Source organism: Hypanus sabinus, chromosome 17, assembly GCF_030144855.1.
Source record: "Hypanus sabinus isolate sHypSab1 chromosome 17, sHypSab1.hap1, whole genome shotgun sequence".
Taxonomy (NCBI): Eukaryota; Metazoa; Chordata; class Chondrichthyes; order Myliobatiformes; family Dasyatidae; genus Hypanus; species Hypanus sabinus.
This window is the reverse complement of record NC_082722.1, coordinates 54,581,589-54,604,957: the sequence shown is the minus strand read 5'-3', so window position 1 is coordinate 54,604,957 and position 23,369 is coordinate 54,581,589. Positions and strand designations below refer to the sequence as shown.

General features: G+C 37.9%; 1 protein-coding gene across 1 annotated transcript in view; it reads left to right on the top strand.

Moving 5' to 3' along the window:
• LOC132406637 (early endosome antigen 1) overlaps window positions 1–23,369 on the top strand; it is a 632,764-nt gene that overhangs the window by 523,429 nt on the left and 85,966 nt on the right. Inside the window, exons 32-35 of the mRNA XM_059992439.1 lie at window positions 6,757–6,946; window positions 13,467–13,620; window positions 14,475–14,642; window positions 19,445–19,612. Of these exons, the coding sequence (XP_059848422.1) occupies window positions 6,757–6,946; window positions 13,467–13,620; window positions 14,475–14,642; window positions 19,445–19,612 (680 nt within the window). The remainder of the gene's footprint in view (window positions 1–6,756; window positions 6,947–13,466; window positions 13,621–14,474; window positions 14,643–19,444; window positions 19,613–23,369) is intronic.

Here is a 23,369-nt window from a genome sequence, read left to right as displayed (position 1 = left end):
TCAACATGCTGAGTCATTTCAGCATTTTCCATTAACTCTGTGAAAGGTGTTGCACCTTGCGCACATTAATAATATTAACAGCCCTTTCCCCTCTCCCATCTCAGAAACCCATGCATGACCCCTTTAAGCAGCTACTGTGGTACCAATTCTGCTTTCCTTTTTGTTTTATAGATCAATCTGTGTGCTTCTTCTCTACAACAGAATACTTAGCTTGCATTTCCCTCAGCACTGAAATGGCCCTAATCAAAGTGATAAATTATATACTAATTAACAATACTGTCGTTGTCAAACTCTTGCGATAAAGCTAAAGAGGGTACTAGAAATATTCCCAAGGATGTCACTGGAACTGGAGGTCTTGATTTATAAAGAGAGATTGAAAAGGATGGGTCTGTTATGACAGGAGCAGACAAATGACCTTACAGTAGCTTATAAAAACCATGAGGGCATAGAAAACGTGGATGCTTACCATCTTCCAAACTCAATGGGCCAAATAACCTAATACTACTCCTATATCTTATGATCTTTAAGGATAAGGGGGTCCAAAACCTGACGACCCTAACTTTAAGCGAGAAGGGAAGATTTAAAGGGAATTTTATCACAGAGAGGATGGTGGTTGAATTGAATGAGCGGCCAGAGGAAGTGATAGCCACAAATACAATCATAAAGTTTAAAAACTACTTAGACAGTCACTGGATAAAAAAGGTTTAGGGGGGTATGGGCCAAATGCACACAAATGGGACTAACTCAGGTGAACATTTTAGTTGACATGAATGAGTTGGATGGAGTAGCCTGTACCCATGCTATATAACCCTTTTTCCCAGTGCAGCGATAGGTAATAAAAGAAGCCATACATTTCATAGGATATTAAAGGGTATTTTTTAATTGTATTGATGCATGAAGGGTTCTCGGGTCCAAGTCCATAGATCTCTGGAAGTGGCTACACAGTTTAATAGAGTATTAAAGGGTATTTCATATATTTGGATGGAAGTATAGGGGGGATGTCAGAGGTATGTTTTTTTTTACAGAGAATGGTAAGCACATGGAATGCATTGCTGGGGATTGTGGTAGAACAGATATATTAGGGGCATTTAAGAGATCCTTAGATAGGCACATGGATGAAATCAAAATGGAGAGCTATGTAGGAAGGAAGGATTAGCTTGATCTTGGAGTAGGTTAAAAGGTCAGCACAGCATTAAGAGCCAAATGGCCTGCACTGTGCTGGACTATCATTTTCTGCTCTTTGCAGCAGTGGAAATGTTGAGAAATCATTTCTCTCCAAAATGTTTTTTCCATTGTCTAGCTAAAAGGAATATGGTAGTTCTCATTTGAGTCCATTCTTAATTACTCAATGTTAATTTTAACTTCACTTGTCAGACCATCTTCAGCATTTTTCATTCTAAGTCTCTACCTATTTGAACCTGCCTTGGAGTCTTCATTTTCTCATGAGTCCTTCAGCAATATTGTTCAATGACATTCGGTTAGGGTCCCATATCCACTGATAACACACCTAGCTTCCTGTCCCCTTTGGGCTGTCAAGATGTTTTTCTAACATGCAGTCTTCTTTGAGCTGGATCTTCCCAATTCCAATATCTCAAGTCTTCACAGCTGTCCTCATCAGAGTTCAGTGTGACTATGTTAATTTGCTAGGATATTTTGAGATAATGAAAGAGGTAGTGTTGGGGTTCATAACATTAAGGTGGATAAATCCTTAGAGACTGATGGGATATATCTCAGATTATTGAGAGAAGCAAGTGATACAATTTCTGAGGCTTTGACCAATGTCTTAATGTCCTGACTGGCCACAGGCATGGTCCCAAAGGGATAGTGTGTAGCTAATGTTGTTCCATTATTCAACAGAGAAATTGGGATAATCATAGTAATCAGAGACTGGTGAATGTCTCATCAGTGGTAGCAAAGTTACTGAAGAAACTTCTTAGGGATTGCATTTATGTGCATTTGAAAACCATGGCCTATTTAGAGGCAGTCAGCAGGGCTTTGTGCAGAGCAAGTCAGGTCCTACTGAGTTGAGTTTTGCAAGTATGTGACAAAGGTGATAGATAAATGTAGAGCAGCTGATGTTGTCTACATGGGTTTTAGTAAACCATTTGACATGGTCCTTCATGGGAGATGCATACAGAAGACTAAGGTGACTAGGATCCAAGGTGAATTGGCCATTTGGATTCAAATTTGACTTGCCCAGAGAAGACAGAAGGCAATGGTTGATGGGACTTATTCTGGCTTGGCATGTGTGACTAGTAGTATTTCATACTAGGGCCTCTGCTGTTTATGAAACAGTATATATAAATGACTTGGATGAAAATATAGATAGGTGGGTTGATACATTTGCAGACGACATGGACATCGGTAGTGTTGTAAATAGCACAGGAAATTGACAAAAGATACATTGAGAAATATATCAGTTGCAGTCATGGACAAGGAATTGGCAGATGGAGGCTAGGCCAGTCAAATGTGAAGTGTTGCACTTTGGAAGACCAATTGTAAAGGGATAGTACACTATTAACAGCAAAATTGTTAACTGTATTGGTGCATGGAGGGATCTTGGATCCAAGTCCATAGGTCTCTGGAAGTGGCTACACAATTTGATAGGGTACTAAAGAAGCCATATAGCATGCTTGTCATTATTAGATGAAGAACTAAGTTCTTCAATATAAACATTGCGTAGGCAGAAGGGATTAGTTTAGTTGGGCATTTGATTTCTAAATTAATAGTTCAGCACAATATTGTGGCCCAAAGAGCCTGTTCCTGTGTTGTATTGCTCTACTTCTTTGTTCTAAGACTAGCTTATAAGTTGCTTAACTTCACATTAGTACTGATGGTATCCCTCATTCCTGGTGGAAATAGCAGTATCAGTCCCTGGTAGCAATTCAGGTTTACTAGATTCATTTACACATATTGTAAAAGTCCCAAGTCAGTGTCAGTTTCACACAGGAATGACATAATACTAATAACCTTGTCAATATTTGTACCAAAATATTCAGCATGTTAAGAGAAGCATATTTGACAAAATAAGATAGATAGATACTTTATTGATCCCAAAGGAAATTACAGTGTCACAGTAGCATTACAAGTGCACAGATATACAAATATTAGAAGGAAAGTAAGAAAGAATTAAAAATAAATAAGATATAAAATGAGAAAAGACAATCTACCTAAAGTGTCCATGAATCAGATACATTCTGCATTAAGATTGCTACTTAAGACTAAAGTAATCCCAGTTTTTTCGATCCAAAATTTCATTCCAGGTACAGCCGCAAGAGAATGTCAATTTCCTCCGTGATTCTAGCAAAGAACATAACAATAATACTAAGATATACCTTGTTAGTTGTGAAATATTTTGTAGTATCCCAGGTTCATGAAACCCAACCCATGTTGTGCTTTACGTAACAGATTAAGGATAATTTTTAAATATATTCATTTCTGACAACAGTACAATAATAATGTGAGATAATTGATCTATTCTCAATCAATGATTTTTCCAGATTCAATAATTTCTTCAGAAATGCACGTGCACTTTGCAATTGACACTGTTGCAGAATTTAATGAAGGCTTTCCTGCTGGTATTCTTTAATACCCTTAAAAGAGGCTCTAAGAGTTGTTGTTAGACATACAGAGACCAGTAGAAATAAGATTTCAAGAAATATGATTAATTTTGTTAAACTTGGCAAGAAGTAGTACTGGGAATTACACAAATATAGACAAATATCGATATGAAGATAGTGTTATGGTAATAAGCACTGTTTCTAAAGAGACATTACTTAAATGGAATATGAATTTCCAGTATATATAGCCATAATGTAAAATAATGTTTATCTTGTAGTTCAATAAATGAATATAACAAACCAAATAAACTAAAATTTGTTTTGAGAGTCTCAGTTCATTTTGATTGCTGGTTATTTAGCAGTATGTTAGGACAGTATATGGAATATGCATCCATATGAAATATGTTGCAATTTCTGCACACACCAAATGCGTATGCCTGAACGATCTGCTCTACCACACCAAATACTATATATTATTCTGTTTTTTGCCATTTTTCCTTCATTACTTCAGGTTACTTCATTTCACTCTCATTTGTTAACAATTACTAAAGTATACCTAAGATTTAAAGTGTGTCTCTAATGTATAAAAATAATTAATGAATTATTGTAATTATTCTGATTACCTCTTTTGTATCTCAAAGCTGTGTGATTTTTGCTTTGGGACTGACTGACCTGGCAAGACTTAATGATCTTGTTTCGAAACCTTGTATATCAGTTACTCGTTATAGAAATACAGCATCTCTTAGCCTTTTGCCTATCATCAGAATTGTCCTTTGGTGTATTAGAAATGTAGCATTGCCTTGGGCAATGAATTGATGAACCTTTTTATTTCTTACTATCTGGTTCTGCTAACAAGGGATGAGAATTTGCAGCTTATTAAAACTATCCATGGAAGGAGGTCAATCCTTTTCAGACATTGGAGAAGTAAAAAGAAAAGATTTTAACACTCGTTTCCTTTTTACTTAACATAATTTTGCTAATTTGCCTATGCAATTAAAATGCATGTCTTTATTTTTAAGATTCATTCCAAAACCTATGTATGCAAAGACAGTCTTTAGAGATTGATATCATTACCAAGAATTAGTAGCTTATAAAGATGTGCTTCACGCATTTTGTGTATTTCAGTCCTATTAGGCATTTTGCTCTCTAATAATTTTTCCTTGTGTGTCACATTTCCCTCCGTGAACAAAGGTCCTGTTTTATCATGCCACCCCCAGAAAGAAGAGTGGAAATGAAGTAAATGAGGATTTTTTCAGCTTCTGCCTACCCTACAATTAAATTTTTTGATCCATTCAACATAGATTTATGGACCTGACAAGTTCAGTAACTGTTGGCTGTAATCCCTCCTCAGAGAGAAGAGAAGATGGAGGAAAACCTCATTATTATACTGAAACAGCAGTAGCTGACACATCCTATTGGTCATTTATTGTGTTCACTAGCATTAACATTACTTACCTGTACCTGATAATTTTAAAGATATGACAATAACAATGACAAAGATACCCAAATCCTGCTGACCCACACAAGATCTGATACTTCTAGTTGGACTGCATGGTAAATTGTACTGCTGAATGTTTAAGTAAAAAGAAGTGACCAAATAGCTCTTTTACAAACACGAGGAAATCTGCAGATGCTGGAAATTCAAACAACAACACACACAAAATGCTGGTGGATCACATCGTCCTGATGAAAGGTCTCAGCCTGAAACGTCGACAGTGCTTCTCCCTATAGATGCTGCCTGGCCTGCTGTGTTCCACCAGCATTTTGTGTGTGTAGCTCTTTTACAAGTGCATGTTTAAATTATTTTCTAAATGATTCTTATTGAAAGTGTGTAAAACTTTAATTTGTTATCAATAATGTGACCTTACCCCAAAATTTGGTCAAAATTATCATGCAAAATACACAACTTAAAGAGCTAACCATCCTAGAAATAGTACTCCAGGCTATACATCTTTTATTGGTATCTGTTTGTCAGTCATGCAACATTCTTCACTGCAAAAATTTGATTTTATTTTACAGTGTTATTTATTCAGATTTATTCACTCTGGCAGGATATTGCATATTAATTACATACAATTTATAGAGAATTGTTTGCATTTGTATCACATATTACACCATTAGTATGTCAAAAAGGAATTCATAATAAATATCCAACTTTAGAAGTACAGTCCTGTTGTTACGTAGATAAACACCAGATTGATAAAGCTAAATTTCACCATTAGCAAACACAATAAGTATTAAAATCATGATGAAAGAAATTTTATTCAATAAATATTGGTTTACATCGGCAATGCAGCTTAACATACTACATAAATGTTATTTTGGGACATGCATAATATCACAGAAGTGACACAAGACTAGTATTATTCATGGAGCATTTAAAATTTTAAGCCTATGTACAATGGCCAGTGTTTTGCAATAGGCCATGAAAAATGGCACATTCAGGGAAGCTACTCACAGATTTGCAGGTTTCAGAGTGTAGTTTTACATGTAATTCTGCACAGCATCCAAAAGATCAGTGGTATCTATAGTTTCTCAATCGGCAAAGGGCAGAGAAGTATTTTGGCAGTAGGTATCAAGTTGAAAGTTCAATTACTCCTGCTATAATCCTAGCACTAGTGACTGATCCCCAAGTTCACTGTTAATTTTAATATTGGGTTTAGCAGAGGAGCTGCACATTGTGCTGAAGTGCAAAACCTTTAAAAGAAGCTCTGTACTCCTTAATGAACTATGGTATATGCATTTATCCAAAGTAGCTTCTGGATTTAACCCGCAGCATGTTGTTAGCCTTGTTATCATTCTTGTCACAAAATCTGGCCCATTTTGTTAAAATAAGTCAAGTTTGGGGATAAAATGTATTATTTGTTCCTTTCTTGCATTACCAGTTATATTATCAATTCAATAGATTACAGTGAGGCCTTAAACTCGTAATATTCGATTGTTACTTTTCTGCCAGTGGGTCTGATATACATTTAAAATCCAATTTATAGCAAGCAAGCAATAACTTTTGTTTCGCATTTTGAATATTTGCATAAGAATAGTAATGTAAGTATTTTAAATGATAGATTGATAATGAAACAATTCCCACAGTGATGGGACTATTGTATTGTGCATTAATTTCATTGTTACAGCGATAATTGTTGGAACATTAACAAAATTATGAATCCTGTCATAGTAGTGCTGTTTTACTTCACAGCACAGGAGCTGGCACACCAAGAGGAGAAACTTTTATTGATGGAGAACAGCCTGCAGACCTCACAGCATCAACTCAGTGATCGTATTGCAGAAACAGTACAACATGAACAGGCAAACCGGAAATTACAGTCTGAACTCAAAGCACTGAAAGAGCTGTCAGTTAAGAACCAAAAGGAGAAAGAATATTACAGGTAAAATAGTTACTGCATTGTTTACAACTGTGACCTATTAATCATAAATTAATGTACTCAAGTTTCCAGTTAAAGATCAAGTGGATTTGTAATTTAATCAACACAGATGCAGCAAAAAGCAAATTATCAATTTTAAAAGCCAGCGACCTGAATATATTTTGTGTCAGCATTTGCTAGTATAAATTTCAATGCCTATATTTATAACAGAAATTGTCTATGAACTTGAGTAGTTGTAGTTACACTCTCCCACATATGGTGGTGCTGTATCACTTAAGTTTTGTATCTAAGCCTTTCCCTACAGAGAAGCAACTCTGCCCCCGACATTTCTATTCTTCTGCTCCCAAAATTGCTGTGCTATTTAATGGTATCAACACAAAGTTACATTATAATATAAAAATGACAATTGATTTGAATTTAAAATGAGAGCTGAATTGTGTATTTGGGTTGTTTTGTGATTATCCTACAATAATAATCTGGGGCAAAAATTGTAGCACAGCAATTTTCCTTCAATATCTTAGTAAAATATATTTTGTAATTCAGTTGTGTGCTTTTATCCTCTTCTATTTAATCTCTTACCCAAATACTGGAATCTAAAGCAAAACAGAAGAGTTGAAATGCTCATAGGTTAGTCAGCATCTGTGAAAAGAGAAACATTTAATATTTCATGTCTAACACCCATTGTCAGAACTGGAAAAGGGAGGAAACAATTTAGTTTTCTGCAGTGAAGAAGGTGTAGCAGGGATGGGTAGAAAAAGGGGAATATCTTATGAGATGAGAGCAATTGAAGTAATGGAGCATTTGGAAGCACATTATGCTTCATTGTTCATGTGTTGTCAATAGCAAGGCTGCGGGACATGCCTAGCAAGTCAGACTATACAAATGGAAAAGCCCACAGAAGGTGCTTTGCAAAATGATCATCAAACTGCATTTGGATTCTCCAGTGCAGTATGCTAGATTAGGAGGTGCATAAGCACATCAGTGCTTCATCTGGAAGGGCTGTTTCGGGAAGACAAGAATTTGTTGCACTTACTGTGGCCACAGGGGAAAATGCCATATGATGGGAAGAGTTTGGTGGGACAGAAGAGCAGACAAGGAGGTTGCAAAGGAACTGATGTCTTGCAGAGGATTATGTGTTTGGTGAGAATCTTTTTGGAGCCAGCAGAATTTTGAAGAAGTCCCTACAATCCGAGTAATTAGTCTGGTGAACCTTTACGCAATATTCAAAGTGTGGTCTCACAAAGGGAGATATTCCTGCTCCTATACTCAAATCCTCTTGTAATGAAGGCTGACATATCATTAGCTTTCTTCATGACCTGCTATTCTTGCATGCTTGCTTTAATTGACTGGTATAAAAGGACATATAGGTATCAGATCGTTGCTGAGAAGGAGGTTATGAGCAGCCTAGCACTGTGGCAGGCGGGTAGGCTTCTCCATGCTCATGTGATGTCCCTGCCTTTCGATGAATGGTGGTGATATTGTAGGATGGTATCATGGTTCTGTGTTTATGGATTGGACTATTGCATTTATGGACTGTGAACTTTTTCAGACTTAAGCTTTTTATATTCTGTTTGTTATCTCCAGTCCTTTTCCATTTTGTTCTGCAAGGAGAGAATGTTTGGGGGTTGATGTTCTCTTTAGATTTTTTTGTTGACTTTCATGTTTTTTCTTTGTTTCATGGCTATCTGGAGAAGACAAATTTCAGAGTTGTATATGGATACATGCTATGATAATAACTAAACCTCTGAACCTTTGAACTTTCCTATTATATCACCCTTTGGATAATAATCTAGCTTCCTGTTTTTATGTAAAGGGTTTTGCCTAACCTCACACTAATCAACGTAATACCACACTTCCCACCTGCTCAACCCATCCAGATAGCATCAGAACCTCTCTACATCTTCCAGCCAGCTCAAACTCCCACTAGCTTTATGGGTAAAACAAACTCAATGGTATTATCTTTAATTCCTTCATTTAGATTGTTTTTGTTGTGATACCCACAGTGAATCATGCAATTCTCCATTATTCACTGTCCACCACTGAAAAAGGGCATGTTTGTTCCAACTCTTTTTTTTCTCTCTGCCAACCAACTCTCCATCCACGTAAGTACATTACCCTCAACCGCTTTGTGCACAAATCTCTTCTCTTGGACTTTACTGAAAAACTTCCTGCCTTTATTTCATCTAATCATAGTACTTATTCTTCAGATTCTGTGTGCTACACATGAAGGATCACTAGCACAAAAAAAAACCCTTATTCTTCACATGGTCCTGGTTTGCTTTTGATTTGTACATAATGTGGAGCTAAGCATGGCAGTGAAGTTCTCCTGGTTTCCTGTCATAGTCTTGAAAGAAAAGATCCTCTTAGGCTATTTGATTAGAAGATGTCATATATGCACTGTAAATACACATCTCAACTCAGTATCAGTCACATACACACGCACACCCACACACACACACACACACACACAAGTGGTGGAAAGCATCATTTTTTTTGACAGAATTTGTATCAAATAGCAAACTAATATAGTATCTAAATATTCAGAGTGTGTCTGTGCATATGTCAGAGACTCTTTTGTGTAATGTGCCTTATGAATTCAACTTTGCTGTATTGATTTGTGCTTCATTTTCACCTAATTTAATTGAGCATAACAAAAAATTTAAATGTAATTAATTACCTTTGTTGTTTATGATATAAACTGTAATGTCATCATTTTGGTCTTAGTAGTTAGGTAGTTAATTAGTTACTTTAGGTTATTGTCATATACACCAGGGTGTAATGAAATTCCTTGCTTGCATGAAACTCAGAGTAACCAGTGCACATGGTAATATTAAATTGACAATAAATACAGCAGCAAGAGCAAAGAGAAGGAAATGGTGCATAGTAGTGCTAATAGAAAAGCTGAAGTGACAATAATCGAGGAGGTAGAATTAAGGATCCAACATTCGGCAGCACTACTGGGAGGGGATTTGATAAAGATGCTTGGTTCAGAATTCTGATAGCAGAGTTTGTAGCGGGTAAGAAACTGCCTTTGAATCTGGTTGTCTGGGCTTTCAAGGTCCAATATCTTCACCAAGCAGGTAGAAGGGAGAAAAGGGAATCAAAAGGGTGGCAGACATCGTTGACGATAATATTACCCTTCCTGATGCAATGGTCTGTAAGTCACCTGTGCATTTTAAGGATGTCTTTATAGCAATTGCAGAACAGAAAGTGAGGGAGTAGTAGGTGAAAGGTGCTGACTGGTCACTGATAAACCCACTAAGAGACCTAGTCCATTCGAGGACCAGGCTTGCTTATAAACATCTTACTGACATAACTAGCATTAAGTTGGTCAGTATGCTCAATAGATAGACCTGCCAATGTCCCTGCACCAAGTTATTGGGTGCCCCTGAAAAATTAGTACAGTACTTGAGTAGATAAGTTAATTCACAGAGATTCCTGAACTTACATATTTCTGTACTATGAATAGTATTCCAGAAAAAAACATTTATTGTACCCATGATTTTAAATATTTTCATTTACTTAATTTAAATCTTTTATTTGTCTTCAGTTTCATTAAGAGTAAACAGATATGCCTTGAACTCCTTTAGTTAAAGCATTGTAATAATTTTGAATAATTGAACCATAAAATTAATAGTATTCACTTCAGTGGATTATCAGTAAAGCAAGCTGACATCACTGCTGGGATGTTTTCCTATCATCATTTAAAGAAAAAGGATGTCTGAACAGTCTGTGAACAGAAGTGTTAACTACATGAAATGCCAATAGGCATTAAGTAGGACCAGTAATTAAGTGATGGAAAGAAGAATAAACTGGGTATTTGTCAGACATGAAATAATTCCTTAAGTATCTTCTGCCACAAGCCTGGGAAATGTAATTGCAGGGATATTGATTAGGATTTATATTGGTCTGGTGGCATGGATGGAGGAGAAAATGACTAGAAGTTGGCAGTATTGATTATCCATTCTAGGAGTTAGTGGTTTGTGATGTCTGTTTGTTATTGGGAATTTTCTCAATGAGGAACATTTCCTCTGACAGAATGAGTGAGTAAAATAGTGCCATATGAATAGTGGCTCTTGTGATTTCATATAATATTATAGATAGACCATTTTGTCCATTATATTGAACACCACTAGAAATACACTTGTAGCACTATATTACAACAGAATTATCCAATATATTTTCAAATCAATGATTTTCATTGTGATGGGCAGTAAGGCTGAAATATATCTGTACTTTTAGGATAGAATTTTGAGGAAACTTAACATTGGAAAAAACAGAGTCCCAGAAGCTGTTACAAAATGGTGGATATGCCACCTGGCACGACTGTACTTTCATTTCAGAGGTGCCGGCAGAGCGAACTGATGGATGACCAATAACAGAATTTCATTTCAAGGACAATACTTTCATATTATAGGATGGTCAACCTGGCTGTTGCTGTAAAACAAATGTCCCAGGACAACCTGATTATTTGACGTTGCTGCTATATGTAGTGACCCTGATCACTTCTGGCTCAGGAATTCCCATTTCCATTCCAACATGTCGGTCCATGGCCTCCTCTTGTGCCACAATGAGGGCACCCTCATGGTCAGGGAGAAACACGTTATATTCCATCAAGATAGGCTCCATGGCATGAATATTGATTTATCCTTCTGAGAAACAAAATTCTCTCCCTTCCCCTCTTCTTGTATTCCTCACTCTGACCTCATACCTCTTCTCAGCCTGGTGGCCCTCCTCTTTCCCTTTCTCCTGTAGTCCACTCTCCCCACTCCTCTCAAGTTACAGCATTATTTGTACTGCACTGTGTCAAAAGATATCTCACCTGGCACTCACTTCCTAAAAATCATACCAATACTTATAAGCACTAAACCTTGTTGCTCAGTGTGGATGTGAAATGAGAACAATAAGTTCTGAAACCCTCATTGGGAGAAGGACAAGGAAGATCAATGTAACTGTGTTAATTTATTTATTCCCTTATTGTTCTTGGGAATAGCTTGGTGGGAAACCTTCTTGTTCTGTTGTAGATCATTCTGGTGAAGGTATGAAAATGTTGAGAAAGAACTCCAGAAATTAGATCTTATAATAACAAAAGGACATCTTTATATTTCCAAGTCAAGAAAGAGTGTGATTCAATGGGAAACATACAGGTTGTGGTGTCTCCATGTGTGTGAAGTCCTTGTTTCTTAATGGTAGAAGTCAAGCATTTAAGAAGTGTTGTTTAAAGTTCCTGGGCCAGTAATGCATTTTGTAAGTGGCACATACTGTTCCCACTATGCAGCAGTTATAGAGGAAATGAACATTTCAGATGATTGTCTGGTTACAAATCAAGCAAGATACTTTGCATGGTGTCACACATCTTGAGTGTTGTAGGAACTGTAGTCATCTAAGCAAGAGGACAATATTCCATTATGCTTCTGACTCCACTGTGGATCGTGGAGTCTCTCACTTTCAGGAGATCCGACCTCTAACCTGTTCTTCTGTTTCTTGTCAACGCTTCAGAGTATTTATCGGGGATAATCAAACGTGATAGATGGATGACGAAGTTGTTTGTTGGTGAAGATGGTGAATACTGGCAGCTTTGTGCTATGAATGTTACCTGCCACTTATCTGAACATATCTGAATGTAACCCAGCTCTTGCTACATTCAGCTCTGGACTTTTTCTTTTGCTAAGGAGTTGTAAATAGAATTTAGCATTGCACAATCATCAGTGAACTTCTCCACATCTAACCTAATTATGGAAGGAAAGTTATTGATGAAACAACTAAAAAGGATTGGGCTAAGGATGCCACCCTGAGGAATGCCTGCCTGAGGAATGCCTGAGGAATCCCCGAGGAATGCCTGAGAAAGGTTAACTTTCAACAACCACAACCATCTCCCTTTGTGTGAGATATGGATCCAGCCATTAGAGTGTTTGAAATTTTGAAGCCCTTGACTCAGTATTTTACTGGGGCTCTTTGATGCTTTAATTGCCTTGATGTCATGGACAGTCATTCTCAACTTACCTTTGGAATTCATTCCCTTGGTCCATGAGTACCACCTGACAGAACTGTTGATAATACGTTCATTTGTTTTCCTGAATATTTAGAGTTGACTGATTGGGTGGTATTCGACATGACTGAAAACCAGCTTTTAGCGTACAAGCCATATATGGGGAATTTTCTACATTGTTGGCTATTTGCCAGCATTGTAACTGCATTGAGCAGTATGGCTAGAGACACAGCTAGTACTGAAACACAGGTGATCAGTATTACAGCAGTTACGTATACTGCTTCTTGTTTCAAATGATTTTAATAATACCGCATGGAGTGAATCTCTAATATGAGGATCAGTTAAGGCTAGGCTGTCAATAATGCATTGTAAAGTATGGAAAGGATATTTAAAGTTGGCACATTGTTATTACAGTACTAAAATGTTGCTTGTGACCTCTGGTCTGCATGCTAAAGATTAAATGTATTTTTAATGGGTAAGTCTTAACCTTGATGACAAACAGAGCTCTCAATTTGTTTTCATTACTATGCACAGGACACAGATTGAAAAACTCAAAATTGAGAATGCCCAGCATAAACAGAGTCAAGAAAATACAGTCAGGGAAGAACTGATACGTCAGCAATCAATTTACAAGATGGAGATAGAAGTCAATAGCAGCAGAGAACAAATTAAAACATTACAAGACCAGGTAAGCAAACTTCTCTAATGTCTGTAATGTCCTCTATTCAGCTTGTTTGTGAATAGGGAGTTTAATCCTGATAGAAGTTTTCATATGTATGGGATAGCACGGTTAGCACAGCACTTTACAGTACAGGCGATCCAGGTTCAATTCCTACTGCCTGTAAGGAGTTTGTATGTTCTCCCGGTGACTGCATGGCTTTCCTCTCACAGTCTAAAGAAGTATCAATTAGTAAGTCAATTGGTCTGTGTAAATTGTTCTGTGATTAGGCTAGAATTAAATAAAGGGACTGCTGGGTGTCATACCCCAAAGAGCTGGAGGGGCCTATTCTGTGTTGTTTCTCAATAAATAATACATACACCTGTATGAAATTCTAGCAAAATCAACAATGTTGTATGCTTGTGGGTATTTTGTAACTGCAGGGTACAGTAGTTATGTCGTAATGATATGAGCTCTTTACAGTAAAATTAATTGATATTCACATTGCAGAATACTGTGTGAGGTGCATTTCCTCCAAATCAGATGCAGCTTCAGTGAGTTTAATTCTCTGCAGTGTACCATAGCTGGTCATGGATTCTCAGAAAATTCAAGCAGCTACCATATCCATTATCAGGCCCCAGTAAGATCATTTGGACTGATTTGCTTTTTTTTAAGAGGATCTCACCAACTCTTGGGTTAGTGCCATGGGTGCCTACAATGCTCAGTTGCAGTTATATAGGTTAGGACCTGAAAGGTGCAGTTAAATTCATTTGCTCCCAATTAATTTTCCCCTCCATCCTCTAAGTATCAAGGAGGGATTTAACGATGACCCAGAATTTTATTGTGAACTACAGTTACTCTCTTCAAATTTTGCCTGCCATTAGATTCAACAGAGGGAAGAGGAGCGCAACCGATTGCAGGAAGAATTAAAAATAGAACAGACCAGAAAACAAGACTTACAAAGGCACTTTCAGAAAATGAAAGATCAACTAGGAGAGCTGGAAAGAGAAACTGAAAATCAGAATGCAAAGCTTAAAGCAAATGTATTGGTGGTAAGTAGAAACTATTAAAATGTCTGCATTATCTTTTTACAAGCACAGTATACTACCAAGAGCTAGATATTTAACAGTAAATATTTAATACATATAATTCTGAACAAAAAAGTTTTATCAAAAATTGCATCAACTCTATTTTAATAGTTCAGAAGTGTACAGTAGTAACAAATAATTGGAAACTCATTTGACTATCATTAATTGCAGTCTTTTAACAGTTATTAAATACAAATGAAATAGAACCAGGATTGAAATCTATTGATTTGGACACAGTGAGTTTGGCAGACTGGTAAGTAAGCTGCGTTCATTAAGTTATCTGCTGCTCTGTGTCTGCGTTCCTTCGTAATCCAATGGACAATAAAATCTGGGAAAAGTCTTAAATGCTCCACAACAGTGATTGCACAGCTCATGTCAAGGGCAAAGATCCACACAGCCACTACTCTAGAGGTAAAAGCTCCTTATTTCTCATCCTGTTGTGGGTCAACAGCTGCGATAAACCAGCACACCTACAATAATAAAGCAAGATGCATTAAAAATGCACCATGATGCTGGGAACAGCAGTGTTACTTCTGGCTTGGCATGTCAGCTGCTGCTGCAGGATCCCACAAAGCTCTAACACCTGCCGCTGATGAGGGCATCACTTGACACTAGAACATTTTCGATCCTTTAACCTTGCTTTATCCCTAACGGTTCCAAATCACATTTTTATAACCTTTGCTATTTGGTCAAAGCAGCATGGTTACCACAACAGTTAACACAATCACTTTACAGTGCCAGTAATCACCAATTGGAGTTTGATTTCCACTGCTGCCTGTAAGGAGTTTGTACATTCTTTCCATGACCCACATATCTTTCCTCTCAGTGCTCCAGTTTCCTCCCATGATCCAAAGACATGCGGTTCGTGTTGGTGCTATGCTATGTTGACGCTGGAAGCATGGCGACATTCACGGGCTGCCACTGCACAGTCCTTGAAATGTGTTGATTGTTAACAAAAAACAACACATTTCATTGTTCTGACGTTCATGTAATAAATAGAGCTCATCTTTCTTTCTTTTCTTTCTTTTTCTCATCACAAGTTTGCCTTTGTCCTAAATCCTAAATAACGTCCTATATAATGATCCTGAAATGCGAGTTCAAATCCCACCAAGGCAGCCAGATAAATTATCTTAAGTAGTTTGAGATCACATCATGCCTATATAGTAAAAAATCTGAGATGTTGCAAATATGTCCAACTTTAGCCTGGAAGGATCCCAAAGCCTGAAGTGGCAAAATTGATCTTCAAAGACATTGCTATCACAGTCCTCACCTAACTTTGAAGTTTCTGTATTGGCTAAAGCAGGTTACAGGTTTTAGTTCAGACTACTTGCTGGAGGCTAATTTCATCTGCTCTACTGAACTTATATATGAGCCGCTGGTTAATGCTGGCATCATCTGTAACATGTAAATCAGAAGAGCTTGTGGGATGAGGGAGGTGAGATGCAAAATGCACAAGCATATAGAGATTTCAGCCCTATTGTTAATATATATGTGAGTGATGGAGATATGTGTGGTACATTGAGTAGTGGCTTATTTGGTGGGATAATTGAATATTTTAAAATACATTCGCTGACCATATCCACATATGAACTAATTGAAAATGTGCAGGTCTGCATCCAGGTTTTCTGGGCATGGTTGCTGGCATTCAAAGTCATTATTATCCAGCTGTCATCTTGTGTGTGTAAGCATTGCACTGGATGTCATGGGATGTTGCATTCAAAATCCATTGAGCTTGTGTAGTGCAGTTCTTCATATTCTCCACAATTACAATACGATCTAGAACACCCACCAGACATGCCACAGCTGCACTGCACCCCTACTTGACAAAGAGCAGGCCAATTAAATTGTGTAGGCCAAATATAAGAGATGCTAGCCGCTAAAAGCAGCTGGGCTTCCTGTGAAGATATCAGCCAATGAACGGAGCAATTGGTTTTGGCTGTAGTTAACAATTGGACAGAGTAATTTTGGTACACTGCCCACTTTATAAGTAACTGGCATGTAGATCATGGTTTGAAATCTCCGTGCCTATTCCAAGGTGCATCCATTTTAGTACCCCTAATTTTTTCTGGCATTCTGCTTTTCAAATAATTCCCAAGCCCTCCACTCTGCTTCTTGCATCAGCACTTCTACAAATGGGTAAGTGGTTTATTGTTGTCACGTATACTGAGATACAATGAACAGTTTTTGTCTGCATGCCGTCCAGACAGACGACTCCGGAGTATAATGCAGGTAGACAAGGTCTCTATTGCATGTTCCAAATTTCACTGTAATGTTGGCACACTGTCCACATTATAAGTAACTGGTATGTAGATCATGCTTTAAGAGAGCTCACCCCAGCAAACAATTGCTGGAAGTCTTTGTCAGTACACATTGCAAGTCTCTGATGCTGAACAATATTCACACTAGAGTTTTTTTTATGAGGTGACATGTCCTCTACACTTCTGATATACTTCCTCTCCCACCAATTCCATGACCTTTACAGAATTCACATTTGTCATTGCATTACTAATTGTAATAACACCTATTTCCTCTGTTACTTTGATGCTGAACAGCCCAGAATTACCATAACTGCTGTTATGCACTGAACTTCACTAATATTGGATATATGTTTGAACAGGTTGCTAAAGGTTAAACAAATAGATGTAAATGTCAATAATGAAAACATCTGCTCTTCAACCGAATGTTCTCTTGAGAGAGATTTATATTTAATTGAAAAAAATGATTATTTAATTGAAAAAATGATTATCTTAATCTGTAGAATAGATCTGAATATATTTAGGTTGGACTCCTGAAATGAAACAAATTAACTCTTTCATTGGGATAAACCAAACAAAATATTTTCAGGATGAAATGAAGCTCTGTTTGGGTAAATTTCTCCTTTTGTGGAAGGGATATAATGCATAAAAAACTGACATTCTAACCATGTAAATCTATTTTCATCATTCCTATTAATCAGAAATTGTATTATTTTGTCATTCTGTATCAAACAGCTGTTTCAGTAAAACTGTTGCAGTATGTTTCATAGTAATTAGTCATAGAGTTATACAGCACAGAAATAGATATCTTGGCTCAACTCATACATGCTGACCAAGGTGTCTTCTCCAACATTTGGCCCGAATTCCTCTAAACCAAGGGCTCCCAACCTTTTTCATGCCATGGGCCTCTACCTTTAGCCAAGGGGTCCATAGACACCAGATTGGGAATCCCTGCTCTAACCTGTCTCCTTTTACATTTTTAATAATCAGTGTACTTGCACAGATATATTTTAAATGCTCTAGTTGTACCTGACTTTAACACTTCCTAAGGCAGCTAGTTCCCTATCCCACCACCCTCAGTGGTGGAATATGGAACTTGACGCTTGGGTCCTTTCATGCTTTCCCTTCTCATTTTAAACCTATGCCCTCCAGTGTTTGACTCCTCTACCTTGGGAAAAAGATGGTGACGATCCATCTTATCGCTGCCCCTCATGATTTCATTACCTCTTCAAGGTCACCCCTCAGTCTCCTTTGCTGCAAGGAAAACAGGTCCAGCCTGTCCAATATCTCCGTGCAACACAAGTGCACCAGTCCCAGTAACTTCTTTGTGAATCTCTCCTGCACTCTCGCTGTTGGCTACACATCACAGTGCAATATTCATACACAAATTTTACAACTTACAATGATTTACATATAACAACATCTGGAAGTGATAACAATTTGATATTAATTAAAACCAGAGTTGAATTTTTATTACTACAAAGACAAATTGAGTTCTGGGGTAACACACACAAAATGCTGGAGGGACTCAGCAGGTCAGGCAGCATCTATGGAGAGAATAAACAGTTAACATTTCAGGTGTAGCCACTTTTTCTCACAAATTCAGTTCTGATTGCCTCTTACTAAAAATTACCTTTTATTTAATGATTTCCTTTCCTTGTCAAAATAACTTCTATTGACTATTATATTCATCAAGAGTTTCAATTGTTTTTCAGGAAATGTTCTTTAGTGCACTGAACATTCCAATTTAATTTCCCCTAATATTGCTGGGCATATTATCATTCTTACATACAAGCTAAATTAAATCTGATTCTAAATTTAATCAAAGCATAACACATGTAGAAGCTAATTGCACCATTTGATAATCTAATAAAAATTCCACGCACCTTTCTTTTGATGACTGAAACAAGTTTAATTTTTAACTTAATAGTATCAATATGCTAAAACTCAAGGACCAAATGAAAGTTGAAGCACACTATTATTGAATGGCAGTGCAGCTGCAAGGAACTGTACAGTGAAAAGTTGGTTGCTGAGTCTCATAGGGTGGTAGGTAAGGACAAGAGGAACTCTGTCTCTCTTAAGGCGATGGGAAGGTGGAGTGAGTGTGGATGCTTGGGAGATGGAATAGATGCAGCTGAAGGCAGCATCAATAGCGGAGGAAGAGAAACCGCATCCTTTGAAGAAGGAGAAAATCGCTGATGTCCTGGATTGGAAGCCGTACCCTGGGAACAGTTTACATACTTTCCCTCAGTGGAGACTTACTGGTCGTTTAAATGATAAATATTAAAAAATTCAAATTCACAGTATCAGTGACTTTATACTTATCAATGAAGTTATTCTTTTCAACATAGCTCTAATTCTGCTCTTATGTTTTATAGTCATATCTAAAAACTTTAAATGCAGTTTGATTAATAATTGTAAGTCTTTTTTCAGAGAGTATCTGTGAGAAGAGCTTCTAAGAAGCAACAAAATACTCCAGTTAAAATAATTAAATAATCTTCTCTTTTCCAGCTGAGGGAGAGAGAGGATTGTATATTGAGTCTTGAAAATAGTTTAGCAAACTTGCAGAAGAAGCACCAAGTTCTGTGTAACAAATACAAAAACTGTGAATCAGAGTTACAAGATGCCCAGAAAAATGTTTTATCATCTCACAAACAAAGCAAATATTATGCTGAAGAGGTAAGAGTCAGTGTGACCACACCATTGGATCAGTGATGTATTGTAGCATTATTGAATGGAAAAGGAATAAATTCCTAATATTTATCTAGCTCTTACATAAGAGAAACACAGAACAATGAATATTGCAGGGTCAAACCAATTTTCATAATAAGCAATACTGTCCTTTTTTTAATATTACTTTTAGTCTTGCAGATTTTGTCCTCATCATTGTAGAAGGTTGGTTTCAGCCACACAACGTAGGCCTTGAGCACTTCTTGACGTTTTTGTGTGGATAAAAGCTACCTCTGTTCTGCTCAAAAATTAACTTCAATCTCAGAAATGTAATAGTTTTTTTGGCAAAAATGGCTAATATAAGAGAGATCATTTTCAGGTGATTGGAGGAAGGGGAAATGTCAGAGGTAACTAATTTTTACACAGCAAGCGGTGGGGTGCATGAAACATGCTGTCAGGAGTGGTGTTAGATGCAGATACATTCAAGATCTCTTATAAACACATGTAGATGAAAGCAAAATGGAGGGCTATGTGGGAGAGAAGGGTTAGATTGATCTTGGAATAAGTTAAAAGGTCAGTACAACATTGTGGGCCAAAGGGCCAGAACAGAACTTCTACTGTCTAATTCGTTTCTCTGCTGCTGGACGCACCACTGTGATTAGCAGCAGAGCTGTGAAGCATTTTGTGTTCATACTAGTAGTTTCAATCAGGGAGAGTAGATTCACAGTGAATCAGATACCTAGCCAATGGAAGAGTTAAACAGAATTAGTTTAGTGTCTTTAATTATTGTATTTTAAAAGAATTTTAAAACAATTAATGATTTAAATCAATTTGTATAATTTTAATGTCTTTGACTAGCTGACACAATTAATGGTGATGTGGCGATTTCAGACAATAACGATGAAGTTGTAAATCAGCCTAAATTCAAGTTTCTAGTATAAAATTTCTGTTACTGCTCTATTAAGTATATTTTTAGAGTATTCTGTTACTTGAGTATTTTATTTTACTTTTCCTTTATAATGGTAAAAACCCTTGAGAGAGGGTAAAAACTTTTAGATTTCATAAACACAAGAAAGTCTGCAGATGCTGGAAATTCACTGCAACACACACAAAATGCTGGATGACCTCAGAAGGTCAGATAGCATTTATGGGAATGAATAAACAGTCGACATTATGGGCCAAGACCTGTCTTGTAAAGGAAGGGGGAAGATGCCAGAATAAAAAGATAGGGGGTGGGGAAAGGAGGACAGCTAGAAGGTGATAGGTGAAGCCAGGTGAGTGGGAAAGATAAAGGGCCGGAGAGGAAGGAATCTGATAAGAGAGGAAAGTGGACCATAGAGGAAGGGGAAGGAGGAAAGTACCCAGGGGGAGGTGATAGGCAGGAGAGAAGAGGTTAGGGGCCTGAGTGGGGAATAGAAGAAGAGGGGAGGGGGAGGGAAAATATTTTTAGCAGAAGGAGAAATCGATATTCATGCCATCAAGTTGAAGGCTGCCCAGACGGAATATAAGGTGTTGTTTCTCCACTCTAAGGGCGGCCTCATCTTGGAACATGAGGAGCCCATGGATCGCCATTTCAGAACAGGAATGGGAATCAGAATTAAAATGTTTGGTCATCAGAAGTTCCGCTTTTGGCAGATGGAGCAGAGGAGCTCGATGAAGTGGTTCTCACAATTTTTGTCTGGTCCCACCAATGTAGATCAGGCTGCATTGGGAGCAGGGGACACAATAGTCAACCCAGAAGATTTGCAGGTGAGGTGTTGCCTCACCTGGAAGCAATCTCTGGGACCTGAAAAGAAATGAGGGAGGAGATGAATGGGCAGCTAAATTTGGCCACTTGCAGGGATAAGTGCCGGTAGGAAGATTAAAGCAGACGGATGAATCACGGGAGAAGGAATCTCTGTGGAAAGCAGAGGCAGAGAGAGGTAAAGATATGATTGGTGGTAGGATCCCTTTGGAGATGGTGGAAGTTGAGTAGGTTGATGTGTTAGTTGCTGAGTCTCACAGGGTAGTAGGGAAGGACAAAAGGAGCTCTATCCCTGGTAAGGTGGTGGGAAGATGGGGTAAGTGTATATGTTTGGGAAATGGATGAGATGCAGGTGAGGGCAGCATCAATGGTAGAAGAAGGGAAACCCCATTCTTTGAAGAAGGAGGACATTAATGATGTCCTCAAATGGAAAGCCCCAACCTGGGAACAGATGTGGAGAAGATGAAGGAACTGAGAAAAGGGAATAGCATTTTTACAGGAGATAGGGTAGGAAAAGGTATGGTCAATGTAACCATGGAAATTGATAAATTTATAAAGGATGTTTGTATCCAGAGTTGTTGCAGAGAGATTGCAAAAGGGAAGGGAGGTGTCAGAAATGGACTAAGTGTATTTAAGGGCCGGGTGAAAGTTAGAGGCAAAATTGATGAAATTGACAAGCTCAGCATGGGTGCATGAAGCAGTACCAATGCAGTCATCAATGTAGCGAAGGAAGAGTTGTGAAACATTACTGGGGAAGGCTGTTCTGCATAGCCAACGGAGATTGGAACCAGATAGGACACAAAAATTGAGTCTGGAAGAATTGATGGGCTTTTAGTCAGATGATCAGTGGGAGAGTTTTTTGATTGATTTTTGTGGGTAGGGAGATGGCAGCAGAACAGCAGACACAGAAGATCTGGTGAGTTGTCACTTAGTTCAATTCTCTGGGGACTGGAGAGATGATCAGTGAGCTGGAGCTGACTGATGATGACTGAGTTGAAAAAATGGGTAACTGGTTTTTGGGGTGACTGATGAGCTGGGGCCCAGAGACTAATGGGTGGGTTGTCATTATGGGTGGTGCCATTGAAGTGCTGGGTGCTGGGGAATTGTGGGGACAGGTAAATTGGGTCCTGGGCACCTGCAGGTTACACGGCTGACACATATTTGAGATTTGGAGTATCTAATGATTGGTCACTAAATTGGGAGATGTAGGATCAATGGGTTGTGAGTCAGGTGACTGATGAATTTTGAGGTCAGGTTACTTATGGATTGGGATTCAAAGAACTGATGGATTAAGGGCTTGAAATAGTGGATTAAGGACTGTTAGTTTTGTGAGTTGGAAACATCACATAATCATTAGAATTGGGGGTCTTGTGATTGGTGATTTGGAGGGTGGATAATTGATGGGCTGGCAGCACAGGGACTGTAGAGTCACATGATCAATGGGCTGGGAGGATAATAGATAAATGGTGAATTTCAGGATGGGGTGGGAGTCAGATGATTGGTGTTGGCAGATTGGAGAGAAGGTTTCAGATGAACAGTGAATTGAGTAGGTCAGGTTATGCTTCAGTTATGAATAGTGATCAGTAAGATGGAGGCATAGGGCGATCAGGAGTGTGGAACTATGATTTTTTCAAAGGCCTGATGAACAATCAGTGAGTTGGTGATCAGGTGGCTTGACAATTTAGTGGAAGGCATAGAGCTTGGATGGTCAGAGGTGGCCATTGCTTGTTAATCGTGAAAAGGAAAACAGTTGGCAGATGAATATCTGGCCTCTTCTGGGCACTTGATGCATTACATGTGGAACCTGAAATAAATATAGCTGATATTGCAAGTTAAGCAAGTGTCTCATTTTATTGCTCACAGGAATTAGATTGTATAGCAGCAAAATTCATGATATCATTCAATCCATTTTCAAACCTTCAAACATTAAAAGCTTCTGAAAGTTTACCATGTCTTTAATACCAAATGCAGGCATATTCATGCTGTTTCTCTGTGTTAAAAAATTCTATCTGTTTCATATGT